The sequence below is a fragment of the Heptranchias perlo genome, chromosome 3, assembly GCF_035084215.1.
Source record: "Heptranchias perlo isolate sHepPer1 chromosome 3, sHepPer1.hap1, whole genome shotgun sequence".
Lineage (NCBI taxonomy): Eukaryota > Metazoa > Chordata > Chondrichthyes > Hexanchiformes > Hexanchidae > Heptranchias > Heptranchias perlo.
The window spans coordinates 65,087,459-65,103,272 of NC_090327.1; the positions used below are offsets into that span (position 1 = coordinate 65,087,459).

Below are 15,814 nucleotides of genomic sequence, written 5' to 3' on the forward strand. Positions count from 1 at the left end.
TCTCGTATATCCCCTGACATCCAAGGTTCCCTGGAGTTCTTGGAACCACCCTTGACCTTTACGGGAACATGTTGCCATTGTATGGTCTCAATCTCCCTTCTGAAAGACTCCCATTGCTCCGATGCGGATTTTCCTACAAGCAGCTGATCCCAGTCCATTTTGGCCAGATCCTGCCTTATCCTATTAAAATCGGCCTTCCCCCAATTTAGAACCTTTATTTCCGGCCCCTCCCTGTCCTTTTCCATGACCACCTTAAATCTCACCGAATTATGGTCACTCTCACCAAAGTGCTCACCTACTAGCACTTCTTCCACTTGGCCGGCCACATTCCCTAGAATTAGGTCCAGTACCGCCCCCTCTCTTGTAGGACTTTCTACATGCTGGCTCAAAAAGCTCTCCTGGATGCACGTTAAGAATTTTGTACCCTCTAAGCCTTTTACACTCTGAGTATCCCAGTTAATATTGGGGAAGTTGAAATCCCCCACGATTATGACCCTATTATTTGCACAATTTTCTGAGATTTGCCTACATATCTGTTCCTCGATCTCCCCCTGACTGTTTGGGGGCCTATAGTACACTCCCATCAAAGTGCTTGCCCCCTTTTTGTTTTTAAGCTCCACCCATATGGCCTCATTAGAGGAACCTGCTAATATATCATCCCTCCTTATGGCAGTAATTGATTCTTTAATTAATATTGCGACCCCCCCTCCTCTTATACCTCCCCCTCTGTCTCGCCTGAAGATTCTGTACCCCGGAATATTGAGCTGCCAGTCTTGCCCCTCCCTCAACCATGTCTCTGTGACAGCAACAATATCATACTCCCATGTGTTTATCAACACCTTCAGTTCATCCACCTTATTCGCAAGACTCCTTGCATTATAGATGCCATCCAGCCTTGCCCTTACATATTTGCCCTGTCTTGCAAGCTGACTTGTTTTTTTCTCTATATTTGGCTGCACATCACCCCCTGTTGTAGCTCCACTCTGTATCCCATCCCCCTGCCAAGTTAGTTTAAACCCCCCCCCCCTCAACAGTGCTAGCAAACCTCCCCGCAAGGATATTTGTCCCGCTCTGGTTCAGGTGCAACCCGTCCGACTTGGTCAAGTCCCACCTTCCCCAGAAGCAGGCCCAGTGATCCAGGAAACTGAAACCCTCCCTCCTGCACCAACTCTTTAGCCACGCATTCATCTGTTCTATCCTCCTATTTCTATACTCACTAGCCCGTGGCACTGGGAGTAATCCAGAGATTACAACCTTTGAGGTCCTGCTCTTTAATCTGCTACCTAGCTCCCTAAATTCTTGATGCAGGACCTCATCTCCCTTCCTACCTATGTCGTTGGTCCCAATGTGGACCACGACCTCTGCCTGCTCACCCTCCCCCTTGAGAATGCCCTGTAGCCGCTCAGTGACATCCATGACCCTGGCACCAGGGAGGCAACAAACCATCCTGGAGTCACGTTTACGGCCACAGAAACGCCTGTCTGTTCCCCTTACGATAGAATCCCCTACCACTATAGCTCTTCCACTCTTTTTCCTCCCAGCCTGTGCAGCAGAGCTACCCCTGGTGCCAGGAAGTTGGCTGCTGCTGCCTTCCCCTGATAAGTCATCCCCCTCAACAATATCCAAAGCGGTATATTTGTTTGAGAGGGGGACGGCCACAGGGGACCCCTGCACTGCCTGCCTGCTCTTCTTACTCTGCCTGGTGGTCACCCAATTACTTCCTGCCTGTACAACCTTTACCTGCAGTGTGACCATCTCACTAAACGTGCTATCCGCGACGTTCTCAGCATCGTGAATGCTCCATAATGAATCCATCCGCAGCTCCAGTGCCGCAATGCGGTTTGTCAGTAGCTGCAGCTGGATACATTTCCCGCACACATGGTCGTCAGGGATACCGGAAGGGTCCCTGATTTCCCACATAGAGCAGGAAGAGCATAACACGGGGCTGGGCTGTCCTGACATGACTTACCCCTTAACTAATTAATTCAAATTAAATGAATCCCACCAATTTCACTTCAATTAAAAAGGTATACTCAAGGGCCCTTGCTGAACAGCAGTCCCCCACTACACAACAGAGACCAGAGAATCCACAAACTCTAACCTTAGACAAATTCAGCAGGAAAATACTCACTTATAAATCAATAATAATCACTAACAAATAGCAGATAGACTCCCTATGGAACTCCTAGCCACACAATAAAATAGCTTCTCTCCCAAACATATAATCTAAGGTGCAGTAGGAAAGGACTTGAATTTATATAGCACATTCAAGACATCCCAAAGCAGTTCACAGCCAATTAATTATTTTTCTGAAGTGTAGTCACTTATTACGTAGGCAAATGTAGCAGCCAACAATGCTGTTCTTTGAGGATGAATGTGGCCGGACACATTTCCAATAGATAATAAATAACCTCTCATGATTTGAGTTGCAACGAGACCCTATCCATCACAGGCACCACATGGAATTTTTGTTTTGATTACCCAACTTCAGTTATGTTTTAATTATATTTTACTTACTTTTTGCTATGCTTAAAAGCGCTTTTGTATGAGCCAACCCCATATAGAAATTTTTAATGGTGTCACCCCTTTAAGGGGAACATTTTATGTACCTTGGTGAGGTAGGTCTTTGGTTAATGACACATTCCCAATAGTCTTTTAAAATAAGACTCTTCCATATTACATCAACGTGGATTCTACTGACTCAGTGGATGCCCACCCATAACTGGCGGACACACATAGTAGTTTTGTTTTGATTTGTCGGAAAAATTCAGGCCTATGGAAATATAGGAGCATGGACAGAAACTTGGTTGACAGACAATAATCAAGGAGTTAAGGTAAATGGATGTTGTTTAGATTGGAGAAGGGTTGTAAGTGGTGTACCCCAGCGATCAATGCTGTGCCCATCTTTGTTCTTGGTTTAAATATATGGGCATTGGGAGCATAATCTCAATTTGCTGGTGACACAAAAATAGGGGTTTTGCCAAACAGTGAGGAGAACTGGAAGGCACAGATATGTTGTAGAGGAGCACAAACAGGTAGCATGTGATAATACATTTTGTGAGTAAAAATTGAAGGGGAGTATACACTTAACAGAAAGACAATGAAGGAAGCTGAAATAAACAATTCCCTGAAAGTGCAAGTGCAATCAATTGCTTCATTTAGCAGTACTCTTGAAAATCAGTGAGCTTGTATTTCAGTACACTTGGCTCTGGCAGGTACTAAATAAATATAACAGCTCTTCAAGCCTCATCAATAAATTTTGCTATAACAATCTCCAAGGCGGCCTTCGAGACACGCGGCAGCGCGGGATCGTCGAGCGGAGGTTGATGGCCGGGATCTTGGGTTCATGTCACGCTACACATAACCCCACCAGCGGAAAAAAAAAGGTTATCTGTTTTTAATACAACTGGACATTCTCTCTCTCTCTCTCTGTAATCTGACCCATTGTGTATTCAATATACTGGGATGTAGTGTTTTCCGTGGCTGACCTGTGAGTACCAACGACACCTTTGATTGCTGTGATCGTCTCCCAGCCTAATATATGCTATGCGTTTTTAGAACCCCTCACTCGCCTGACGAAGGAGGTAAGCTCCGACGGCTTGTGATTTTCAAATAAAACTGTTGGACTATAACCTGGTGTTGTAAGATTCCTTAAATTAAAAAAAAACACCTATCTGTCCACTGAACTTCAACTCAGTGAACTTCTAAAAGAGCAAGTTTTTGCTCCAATAGAAAATTTGTAGTAATATTTTTCCTGCCCTAGCCTTGAACTCACATCTTTCTCTAGGTTCCCTCCAGCTCCTCCAATGCCCTCTCCGAGCTCATCTTGACCACGAGAACCACGTCCTGCTCTCTCAACCCTATTCGCAAACTGACCATCCAATTTTCCTTTCTGGCCCCCATGTTAGTTGATATTATTCCCTCTCCTCAAGTACTGTCCTCCTCCCCTTCAAATCTCCATCATAACCCCACTCCTCAAAAAACCCACCCTTGACCTCTATGTCCTTGCCATTCATCACCAGATGTGTCCAGTCCACATAAAGCACTATCTGGTTCCTGCACTTCTCTGCTAAAACTGCTCACTATTCTTGGATCATCCTGGAATGCAAAGATAACCCCCGGCTTCTCTTCTTCACCCTTGACCCCTCTGTCCTTGCAAATGTCCGCCCCATCTCCAACCTCCCTTTCTCCTCCAAAGTCCTCAAATGTGTTGTCACCTACCAAATCCGTGCCCACTTTTCCCGCAACTCCATGTTTGAATCCCTCCAATCAGGTTCCTGCCCCTGCCACAGTACTGAAACGCCTCTTATCAAAGTCACAAATGACAACCTATGTGACTGTGATCATGGTAAACGATCCCTCCCCATCCTTCTCGACCTGTCTGCAGCCTTTGACACTGTTGACCACACCATCCACCTCCAACGCCTCTCCTCCATCATCCAGGTGGGCAGGACTGTGCTCACCTGGTTCCATTCTTATATATCCAGTCGTAGCCACAGAATCACCTGCAATGACCTCTCTTCCCATTCCTGCACTGTTACCTCTGGAGTCGCCCAAGGATCTATCCTTGGCCCCCTCCTATTTCTCATCTACATGCTGCCCCTCAGCGACCACATCCGAAAACACGACATCAGGTTCCACCTGTACACTGACAACACCCAGCTCTACCTCACCACCACCTCTCTCGACCCCTCCACTGTCTCATTTGTTACACTGCTTGTCCGATATTGGATAAGCAAAAATTTCCTCCAACTAAATATTGGGAAGACCGATGCCATTGCCTTCCATCCCCGCCACAAACTCCATTCCCTGGCCACTGTCTGAGGCTGAACCTGACTGCGGCTGAACCTGACTGTCTGCAACCTTGGCGTTCTATTTGACCCCGAGATGAACTTCCGACCACATATCTGGTCCATCACCAAGACCGCCTACTTCCACCTCCGTAACATCACCTGTTTCTGCTCCTGAAACCCTCATTCATGCCTTTGTTACTTCCAGACTTGACTAATCCAATGCTCTCCTTGCCAGCCTCCCATCTTCCACCCTCTATAAACTTGAGCTCACCCAAAACTCTGCTGCCCATATCCTAACTCACATCAAGTCCTGTTCACCCCGGTGCTCTTTGACCTACATTGGCTCCGGGTACGGGAAAGCCTCAATTTTAAAATTCTCAATCTTGTTTTCAAATCCCTCCTTGGCCTTGCCCTCCCTATCTTTGTAATCTTCTCCAGCCCTACAATCCTCCGAGATCTGCACTCCTCCAATTCTAGCCTCTTGAGCATCCCCAATTTTAACCGCTCCACCAGTGGCAGCCTTGCCTTCAGCTGCCTAGGCCCCAAGCTCTGGAATTCGCTCCCAGAATCTCTCCGCCTCTCTCTTCCTTTAAGACGCTCCTTAAAACCTACCTCTTTGACCAAGCTTTCAGCCACCGAGCCTAATATCTCATGTGGCTCGATATAATGCTCCTGTGAAGCACCTTGGGATGTTTTACTACGTTAAAGGCACTATATAAATGCAAGTTGTTGTTGTTGATATCGAAAGATCAGACTCATGACGTACCCTACTACCAGCCTGAACAGTTCCCATTTTTAAGCCAGTTTTCTACCGAGCACCATACTTGATCTCTTATCTTGTGACTGCTTATTGTATTCATTAAATCAATGATGCAGGGAACCCTGTCAGAAGCTTTTTGAAAATTCAAATAGACATCAACTTCACTTCAACTGTATATGTCACTAATGCATTTGAAAAATGACCAGGTTAATCATGATCTCCCTTTTCTCAAACCAGCTGGCTATCCCCCAACAGGTTAAGCTCAACCTGTAGATCTCCTTATATTTTTTGTTGGCAATTGTCTCCCCTCAAAGATGTTGACTCCTTACTGGAGTACAGCTCCACAAGCACCTGGCACCATCTGATACTGTGTAAAATTGGTCATTATTCACGTGCAAGCTTGTGCAGGAGGCTGGAGAAGGCAATCTTGGTGAAAGAACAGATGTAGAGTGCAAAGCTCAGCTCAGAGTCAGAAATCTTCAAGGATAAGCATCACTAAATTCAGCCTCAGCGGACAGCCTGGGAGGATGAGAGAGTCAGAGGCTCATGGGTGCTCGTGACAACAATTTGCATTTACATGCACCTTTAACATCATAAAACATCTCAAACTGCTTCACAGAGAGAGGAATCAGACACTAAGGGGCTAATTTTAAACCACAAAGATGGGTAGGCTGGGCATGGATAGGAAGGTAAAAATTGTAAAAATGTAAAACGCGACCCCAACTCGCCAACTTCCTTCTCAATCCGTTCTCAGGAGGCAGGTTGGTCAGTAAAATCTTTTAAGGAGGCTGCGTGTCTCTTTTTTAAGAGCTTTTTTATTTTTAAACTCATAGGGGCCAGGATCCCTAGGCCTTGTGATTCTCGCCACGTGAGAGGAGGCCAGAAGGCCCGGATCAACAGGCAAGTGCCTTTATTGGCACAATGCTTGTGGGCCAGGAGGTGGTGGTTTCCTTCAGGCCCAACAAGCTTACCTGCCACGATCAGACACATGCGATCGGCCTACCCCGCCCTCCCAATGTCTCCGACCCCTGTCAATCTGGCTGGCTGTCACATGGGGAAACCCGCTGAAAATTTTTTGAAGAGGTCGAGGTCAAAATCGGCAGGACGCCCAGGAAACCCATGCTTCCGGGTTTCCCGTATGTAAATCCTCCCTCCCGCTCTCTCCACGATTCGAAGTAAAAATCCAGGCTGAAGTGTCGAGACTAAAATTATGGGAGGTGAACAAAGTCAGTCAAAAAGGTAGGTTTCGAGCAGACTTTTGGCAGAGGGTAGAGGTAAGGTGAAGGGATTTAGCAAGATAGTTCCAGAGTTTGGAGCTCGTGGCTCTGCAACCAAAGATGGAGCGGTGGGGGGAATGCAAAACAGGTCAGAGTTGAAGTAGGAGTTAGCTTTGGCTCAGTGGTAGTGCTCTCACATCTGGGTTACAAGCCCCACTCCAGAGACTTGAGCGCATAATCTAGGCTGGCACTTCATTATACTGCTAAGGGAACGCTGCACTGTTGGAGGTGCCATCCTTCTCAGATGGACATAAAAGATCCTACTGCATTATTTAAAGAAGAACAGGGAGTTCTCAGTGTCCTGGCCAACATATATCCCTGAACCAACACCAATAACAACTTGCATTTATACAGCACCTTTAATGTAATAAAATGTCTCAAGGCACTTCACAGGAGCGCAATCAGACAAAAAAAAATTGATATGGAGCCAAAAGACGACATTAGGACAGATAGCCAAAAGCTTGGTCAAAGAGATCGGTTTTAATGAGCGCCTTAAATGGAGGAGAAACGGAGAGGCTTAGGGAGGGAATTCTAGAGCTTAGGGCCCAAATGGCTGAAGGCAGGGCCACCGATGGTGGGGCAAAGGAAGTTGGGGATGCACAAAAGGCCAGAATTGGAGGAATGCAGATCTCTGAGGGTTGTAGGGCTGGAGGAGGTTAGAGATAGGGAGGGGCGAAACCATGGAGGGATTTGAATTTTAAATTCAAGGTGTTCGAGGAATGAGATCCAATGTAGGTTCACAAGCACAGAGGTGATGAGTGAACGGGATTTAGTGCAAATTAGGATACGGGCAGCAGAATTTTGGATTGGCTTAAGTTTATGGAGGGTGGAAGATGGGAGACAATGGCCAGGGAGGCAGATGAAATCGCTGACTAGGGAACGGAGATTGTGCGGGGGCTGAAGACAATGGGTTTGGTCTTTCCAATGTTTAATTGGAAGAAATTTCAGCTAACCCAGTACTGAATGTGGGACAAGCAGCCTGACAACACAGAGGTAGTGGCGGGCTCGAGAGAGGTGACCAAAAATAGATGATTTTATTAAAAATAAATAGTAGCATTTTGCATTGCAAAGTTTCATTAGTCGCACATGGAACCTACTGTGTTTACTAGATAAAAAGTTGTTGAACTCAGCAAAGTTACGGCAGAAAAAGTTGGAGTTCACATTTAATTTTGATGCTTTAGACAAAGAGAAACAAATTCCAATTACATTCACTGATTTCGCTGGAGGTTTTAAGTCTTCAGTGATTTCCATTGATGCACAGGAGCGGAGGAAAGGGCGAAACTTACAAAAAGCAAGTCCCAGCATGCTCTATGAATGGCCAGTCTTGCTGTCAATCATAAAAAAAATTCCTGGATGTATCCATGCCAACTATCTTGTTCAGTTTTTCCAGCTGACAGTGATAGCTCTGGGAATCCCAATAAAATAAAGCTGCAGGCTTTTCAGAGGTATTTGGGACTCTAACAGACAACAATATTGGAAGCTACATACAGGTAACTTTAGCCATTTTCTTATAAATTTCAGACAAACATAAATCCAGGAATCAGAACTTTAATTCAATCCTGCGAACACATACAAAGCTTTTAATGGTAGGGTGCCCAGAAGCGTACACAATATTCCTAATGCAACTTCACCAATCGTCAACGCAAGTCTACAGTAACTTGTTTCAAATTTAATCAGATGTCCTTGAGTTTCATCTCAGTACAAGAGTGGCACTAGGTCCTGGCAAGAACAATTTTGGTTATAAAACTTTCTCCCCCATTATCAGTCACCTTAAAATTACTTTTAAAATTTGATTTAACAACTTGCATTTATATAGCACTTTTAACGATTCCCCCTCCTTAGGTCTCAAAAATACAACTTCAATTTATAATTTACACTTTTCAGCATTGTGCTAAAATGTCAGGAAGCTGCACAAATTATTTTAAACGATCATGCTACCTTCCATACGTGATTCGCAATTTTTTCTCTCTTCAGCTTACCTCACTTGGAGAAACAGTTCCTGCTTCAGACCCCACAGCACGCAATTTCTAAATAAAAAAAAACATGACAATGTTTTAAATAAATTGCAAACCAATATAAAATACATTAATACTTTAATAGTAAGACTACAAATCTCAATTTGTAAAACCATTAATGAACATGCACTGCATTATTGTAGCACTGTCACAAAATTGAAAGTATTAATTTTATTTGAAGCACAGATAATCAGATGCCATCTTTATTTACAAGACAGCTATACAATTTCTGCATAATGCACTAGTTGATGAAATAAATTCATTTAGAAGGGGCACACAAGGCTAAGGAAATGTATCCTGCCTCAGTCAGTATAACATATACACTTGTGCTCTTATTATTTTTAAGTAGGAGATATGTCCACAGAAGTCAAATCTGCAATTAGTCAACTTCAAAAAAAGCTCCTTCCTTAAAAAATACAACATACGGTCATAAAATTCATAAATAACCTGGCAATACAAATCAGACAAAATCTTTTTATTAAAATATAAAAGACATATTTTAAGACTCAGTGAAACACCACTACATTTCCAACACCAAAAATGGATTATCTGATCATTATCATGTTACTATTTGTGGGAGCTTGCTGTGTGCAAGTTGGCTGCCGCGTTTCCTACATTACAATGGTGACTACCCTTCAAAAAGTGCTTCATTGGCTGTAAAGCACTTTTGGACATCTTGAGGTTGTGAAAGGAGCTATGTAAATGCAAGTCTTTCTTTATACTCACAATGTTCTACTTTGGTCCGAAACTACCATAGAATTTCATAATTTGAGCTAAAATTATGGAACACTAATCAAGTACAGTCTGCACATATTTGTTAAACACAAGATTTGTTAACGCAAGTTTTGTTTGACAAATTTAGGAGTGGCTTTGAAGAAATGTCCGATTGGATAAAGTGAATGAAGTAGATGAAGTGTATGTATATTTTCAGAAGGTGTCTTGCATGAGACATGTTAGAAAAATTCAGTCATTTGGTTGAAGAGGAAATGTAGCAGCTTTGGTAGAAAGTTAGTTGATGCAAGGAAACAGAGGGTAAATAGATGCTCAATTGGAGAAAGGTTGGAAGTACCGTGCCACAGGCGTTCATAGTGGGTCCACTTTTGTTCTCAATAACATTAATTTATTAAATTTTAAAATTTCCTGATAACACGAAAGTAAGGGTTTGTGAAACAGTAAGGATGACTGTAAAAGATTTCAGGAAGATGTGGGCTAGCAAAATGGGAAGAGAGGTTAGCGGAATGGGCAGACAGGAAGCAGATGCAATTTAATGTGGATAGGTGAGGCAATACATTTTGGGAGGAAAAGGAATGGGATTCAATGAAAGCCAGATAAAGAGAGAGAGTTCAGAGCAAAAATTAGTTTTTTTTAAAAAAAAAGAGGCTTATGATAAAGGGGATAATACAGAAGAAAACTATGAGAAATATTAGTACAGAATGGTAGCAAAAAGGGGAGTATGAAAGACAATTGGTAGTTAACATAAAGGTAAATGGAAAGGAGTTTCATGAGCACGTAAGAAGCAAAAGGATAGTTAAAAAGGCCGCAACCATTTAGAGACAAAGGGGATCACTTTGTACTTCAGAGTGAGGAAGGAGCTGGTTCAGGTACAGAATAGACACATTCCCACGAAGCGGTAATGCTCCCTGGATGACTAAAGTTACAAATATTAAAATGAAACAGAAAAAGGAGGCTTATGACAAATGAGGTTCATAATACAGTAGAGAACCAAGCTAAATACAGAAAGTACAGAGGAGATCTAAAAAAGGGAAAAAGAGAGGCAAAGAGAAAGTATGAAAATAGATTAGCGGCTAACATAAATGGGAACCCAACAGTCTTTTTTAAACATATGAAGAGTAAAAGGGCAAGTAAAGGAAAGGTGGGGCCAACTAGGGACAAAAAAGATCATCTTGTAGGGACAGAAGTTATGATTGAGGTATTAAATGAATACTTCACATTGGCATCCTATTCTTTAGTGAAGACCAATGCAGCAGTAAAGGATGAGGTAGTAGCGATACTGGATAGGATAAAAATAAAGATTTTAGATACTTAAAAGGTTGGCAGTACTCAAAGTAGAAACGTCACCCAGTCTAGATAGGATGCAGGTTACAGAGGGAAGCAAGGGTACAAATTCCAATTCTCCTTAGATATGAGGGCGGTGCCAGAGGACTGGAGGATTGCAAATGTTCCAACCCTGTTCAAAGAAAGGGGAGAGGGGTAAACCCGGCAATTACAGGCCAGTCAGCCTAACGTCAGTGGTGGGGAAACTGTTTGACTAACTTGATTGAATTCTTTGATGAAGTAACAGAGAGGGTTGATAAGGGTATTGCGGTTGATGTTCTGTATAAGGATTTTCAAAAGTACCACATAATAGACCTGTTAGCAAAATTAAAACCCATGGGATTAAAAGGGACAGTGGCATCGTGAATACAAACTTGGCTCAGGGACAAAAAGCACAGAGTAGCGGTGAACGACTGTTTTTCAGACTGGAGGGAAGTATATAGTGGTGTTTCCCTGGGGTAGTTAATCGGACCATTGCACTTTTTAAATATACACTAATGACCTGGACTTGAGTATATAGGGTATAATTTCAAAGTTTGCAGATGACACGAAACTCGGAAATGTAGTAAACAATGTGGAGGCTAGTAACAGACTTTTGGGCAGACACATGGCAGATGAAATTTAACATAGAAGCAAGAAGTGATACATTTTGGTTGGAAGAATGAGGAGAGGCAATATAAACTAAATGGTACAATTTTAAAGGGACAACAGGAACAGAGAGACCTGGGGGCATATGTACACAAATCTTTGAAGGTGGCAGAACAAGTTGAGAAGGCTGTTAAAAAAGCGTATGAAATCCTGGGCTTTATTAACAGAGGCATAAAATACAAAAGCAAAAAAGTTATGCTAAACCTTTATAAATCACTGGTTAGGCTTCAGCTGGAATAGTGTGTTCAATTCTGGGCACCACACTTTAGGATGGATGTCAAGACCTTGAAGAGGGTGCAGAAGAGATTTACTAGAATGGTTCCAGGGATGAGGGACTTCAGTTAAGTGGAGAGACAGGAGAAGCTGAGGTTGTTCTCCTTAGAGCAGAGAGGTTAAGAGGAGATTTGATATAGGTGTTCAAAATCATGAATGGTTTTGATAAAGTAAATAAGAAGCTGTTTCCAGTGGCAGAAGGGTCAGTAACCAGAGGACACAAATGTAAGATGATTGGCAAAAGAACCAGAGGGGGAATGAGGAAACTTTTTTTTAATGCAGAGTTGCTATGATCCGGAATGCACTGCCTGTAAGGGTTGTGGAAGCAGATTCAATAATAACTTTCAAAATGGAATTGGATAAATACTTGAAGGGAAAAAATTACAGGGCTATGGGGAAAGAGCAGGGGAGTGGGACCGATTGGATAGCTCTTCTAAAAGAATTGGCACAGGCACAATGGGCTGAATGGCCTCTTCTATGCTGTAACATATATGATACTATGTTTAATGAATGTTTTGTCTCAATTGCAACAGAGAAAGGTGAAACTGGGACTGCAGGAGTACCTGAGAAGGAAAAGGAAAAGCCACCACTGGAGATCAATATTCAAAGGCAGACTAAACAAAGTTAATAAGACAAAAAGAATAAAAATCACCAGGCACAAATGCTTTGCATCCAAAAATACTAAAGGAGATTGGAGAAGAAAACAGCAGAGGAAATTTTTGGAAAGAGGAGTTGTGTCAAGGACTAGAGTATGGCATATGACATACCCTGTTCAAGATAGGAGAAAGGGACTTGCCTTAAAATTGCAGACCAATTAGTCTTACCTTGATTATAGGCAAACTTCTAGAATCCATAATTTGGGCTAATCAGGAATGGTCAGCATGGATTTGTGAATGGTACCATGTTGAAATAATCAAATTTAATTTTTGAGAAAATCAATGCATATTAAAGGAAACACAGTGGATGTTCTATATATGGAACTTTTGATGTCTAGTCACTGTTGTAATGTAATAACTTGTTCACAAGGTCCCACCAACAGCAATGTGATAATGACCAGATAATCTGTTTTAGTGATGTTGGTTGAGGGATGTTGAAGAATATATATTTGCTTTTGCAGTTTTTTCTATGAAACCAAGGTAGTATGGCTAATGCAAGCATTATGGGTAGGATAAAGTGTAGCAATATGGGTAAAGATAGTTAGGCTAAGAAAAAAGCCACCACTGGAGAGAAAAAGACTGTAGCCTCAGGAGAGCACATCATCTTCATTCATCCCTCATGGCTCCTACCTGATTCTGCTGCTTTAAGAATCAAACTCTAATGCAATGCTGTAAACAAGAATTCCTGATCTTGCAAAATTATTAAGAAATCAGGGCAGCACAGTTCAGTTAAGCAGCAGGTTCAAGTAGGTTCCGGGCGCGGTAGCGAGGGATAAGTTGATCCCTGGAACAACATCAGGTTGCAACTGGGAACAGTAGTGAGAAGTAAGTTGTGGAGCAGAGCGGAATTATTTTCGTTGAGGTAAGGGTAGGCATTTTTGTAGAGTGGCATAATATTCGCAGACTCAAGTGATAAAAACATTGACATGATTTTCTCATAACCCTAATGGGCAAGGTCACTGCAGACTTTCTAAAAGAGAACATTAGTAACGAGTAAAGGTGAGAAATCTAACAGAGCTAATGTCATTAAACTCTACACATAAACAAAGGTTTGTCAAAGTAAAGATTATGCCTTTCTTTGGCGTAAAGTAGGAAATGGAAATCTTAAAATGGTCTAGCACATTCTGTAGTAGAGAATGCATAGCAGATGACATTTGCCATTTCATTCACTGACTGCATCCATAGTATTTTCCAGTAATAGAATCAGTGTTGTCATTAAGCTTACTTAGTACACTGGTATCCTTAAGTTATGAGAAAAATGACACTTAAGCCACAAACCTTTATACTTTACAGACTCTCTATTGGTAATACTGAGGTCATTATTCTTAACATTGAGAATACCTAATGGGTCCAAGTAACAGTTTAAAAAAAAGTTACCTGGGAACTCAGCTGAGTTTTAATCCAATTGAAATAGTAGTTCAAATCACTCCCTTCCATCAATTCACGCCCCCAAGCAGCTAGTTTTGCTATAATTCTTGCAGCCTGCGAGTATAAAACGTAAAATTTCAATAACATTCATTTCTGAAATCTACATGAATTTGTACCATCTCAAACATATCTTTTCTTTTAAACCTACATTTCTTCTAGCATTTAAAAAAGAAAACCTGCAAATGCTAGAAGTCAAACAAGAACAGAAAATGCTGGAAACACACAGCCGGACAGTCAGAATTTTGTTTTATTCATTCATGGGATGTGGGCGTCGCTGGCAAGACTAGCATTTATTGCCCATACCTAATTGCCCTTGATAAGGTGGTGGTGAGCCACCTTCTTGAACTGCTACAGTCAGTGTGGTAAAAGTTCTACCACTGTGCTGTTGGGTACAGCATTCCAGGATTTTGACCCAACGACGATGAAGGAATGGCGATATATTTCCAAGTCAGGATGGTGTGTGACTTGGAGGGGAACGTGCAGGTGGTGTTGTTCCCACGTGCCTGCTGCCCTTGTCCTTCTAGGTGGTAGAGGTAGTGGGTTTGGGAGGTGCTGTCGAAGAAGCCTTGGCAAGTTGCTGCAGTGCATCCTGTGGATGGTACACACTACAGCCACAGTGCGCCGGTGGTGGATGGGGTGCGAATCAAGCAGGCTGCTTTATCCTGGATGGTGTCGAGCTTCTTGAGTGTTGTTGGAGCTGAACTCATCCAGGCAAGTGGAGAGTATTCCATCACACTCCTGACTTGTGCCTTGTAGATGGTGGAAAGGCTTGGGGAGTCAGGAGATGAATCACTCGCCGCAGAATATCCAGCCTCTGACCTGCTCTTGTAGCCACAGTGTTTATGTGGCTGGTCCAGTTAAGTTTCTGGTCAATGGTGACCCCCAGGATGTTGATGGTGGGGGGATTCGGCGATGGTAATGCCATTGAAGGTCATGGGGAGGTGGTTAGACACTCTCTTGTTGGAGATGGTCATTGCCTGGCACTTGTCTGGCGCAAATGTTACTTGCCACTTATCAGCCCAAGCCTGGATGTTGTCCAGGTCTTGCTGCATGTGGGCACGGACTGGGGTTGCGAATGGAACTGAATACTGCAATCATCAACAAACATCCCCATTTCTGACCTTATGATGGAGGGAAGGTCATTGATGAAGCAGCTGAAAATGGTTGGGCCTAGGACACTGCCCTGAGGAACTCCTGCAGCAATGTCCTGGGGCTGAGATGAATGGCCTCCAACAACCACTACCATCTTCCTTTGTGCTAGGTATGACTCCAGCCACTGGACAGTTTTCCCCCGGATTCCCATGGACTTCAATTTTAATAGGGCTCCTTGGTGCCACACTCGGTCAAATGCTGCCTTGATGTCAAGGGCCGTCACTCTCACCTCACCTCTGGAATTCAGCTCTTTTGTCCATGTTCGGACCAAGGCTGTAATGAGGTCTGGAGCAGAGTGGTCCTGGCAAAACCAAACTGAGCATCGGTGAGCAGGTTATTGTTGAGTAAGTGCCGCTTGATAGCATTGTTGATGACACCTTCCATCACTGTGCTGATGATTGAGAATAGGCTGATGGGGCGGTAATTGGCCAGATTGGATTTGTCCTGCTTTATATGGACAGGACATACCTGGGCAATTTTCCACATTGTCGGGTAGATGCCAGTTTTGTAGTGTACTGGAACAGTTTGTCTAGAGGCGCGCGGCTAGTTCTGGAGCACAAGTCTTCAGCACTACAGCCGGGATGTTGTCGGGGCCCATAGCCTTTGCTGTATCCAACGCACGCAGCCGTTTCTTGATATCATGTGGAGTGAATCGAATTGGCTGAAGACTGGCTTTTGTGATGGTGGGGATATCGGGAGGAGGGCGAGATGGATCATCCACTTAGCACTTCTGGCTGAAGATGGTTGCAAACGCTTC

At 43.2% G+C, this 15,814-nt stretch overlaps 1 protein-coding gene across 2 annotated transcripts in view; it reads right to left on the reverse strand.

Moving 5' to 3' along the window:
• The window catches only part of atp6v1h (ATPase H+ transporting V1 subunit H), a 113,863-nt gene that overhangs the window by 52,931 nt on the left and 45,118 nt on the right, over positions 1-15,814 (reverse strand). For both annotated transcript variants that reach the window (XM_067979974.1, XM_067979980.1), the window contains exons 6-7: positions 13,855-13,959; positions 8,810-8,857 (exon numbers count right to left, since the gene is read on the reverse strand). In XM_067979974.1, coding sequence (XP_067836075.1) covers positions 8,810-8,857; positions 13,855-13,959 — 153 coding nt within the window. The remainder of the gene's footprint in view (positions 1-8,809; positions 8,858-13,854; positions 13,960-15,814) is intronic.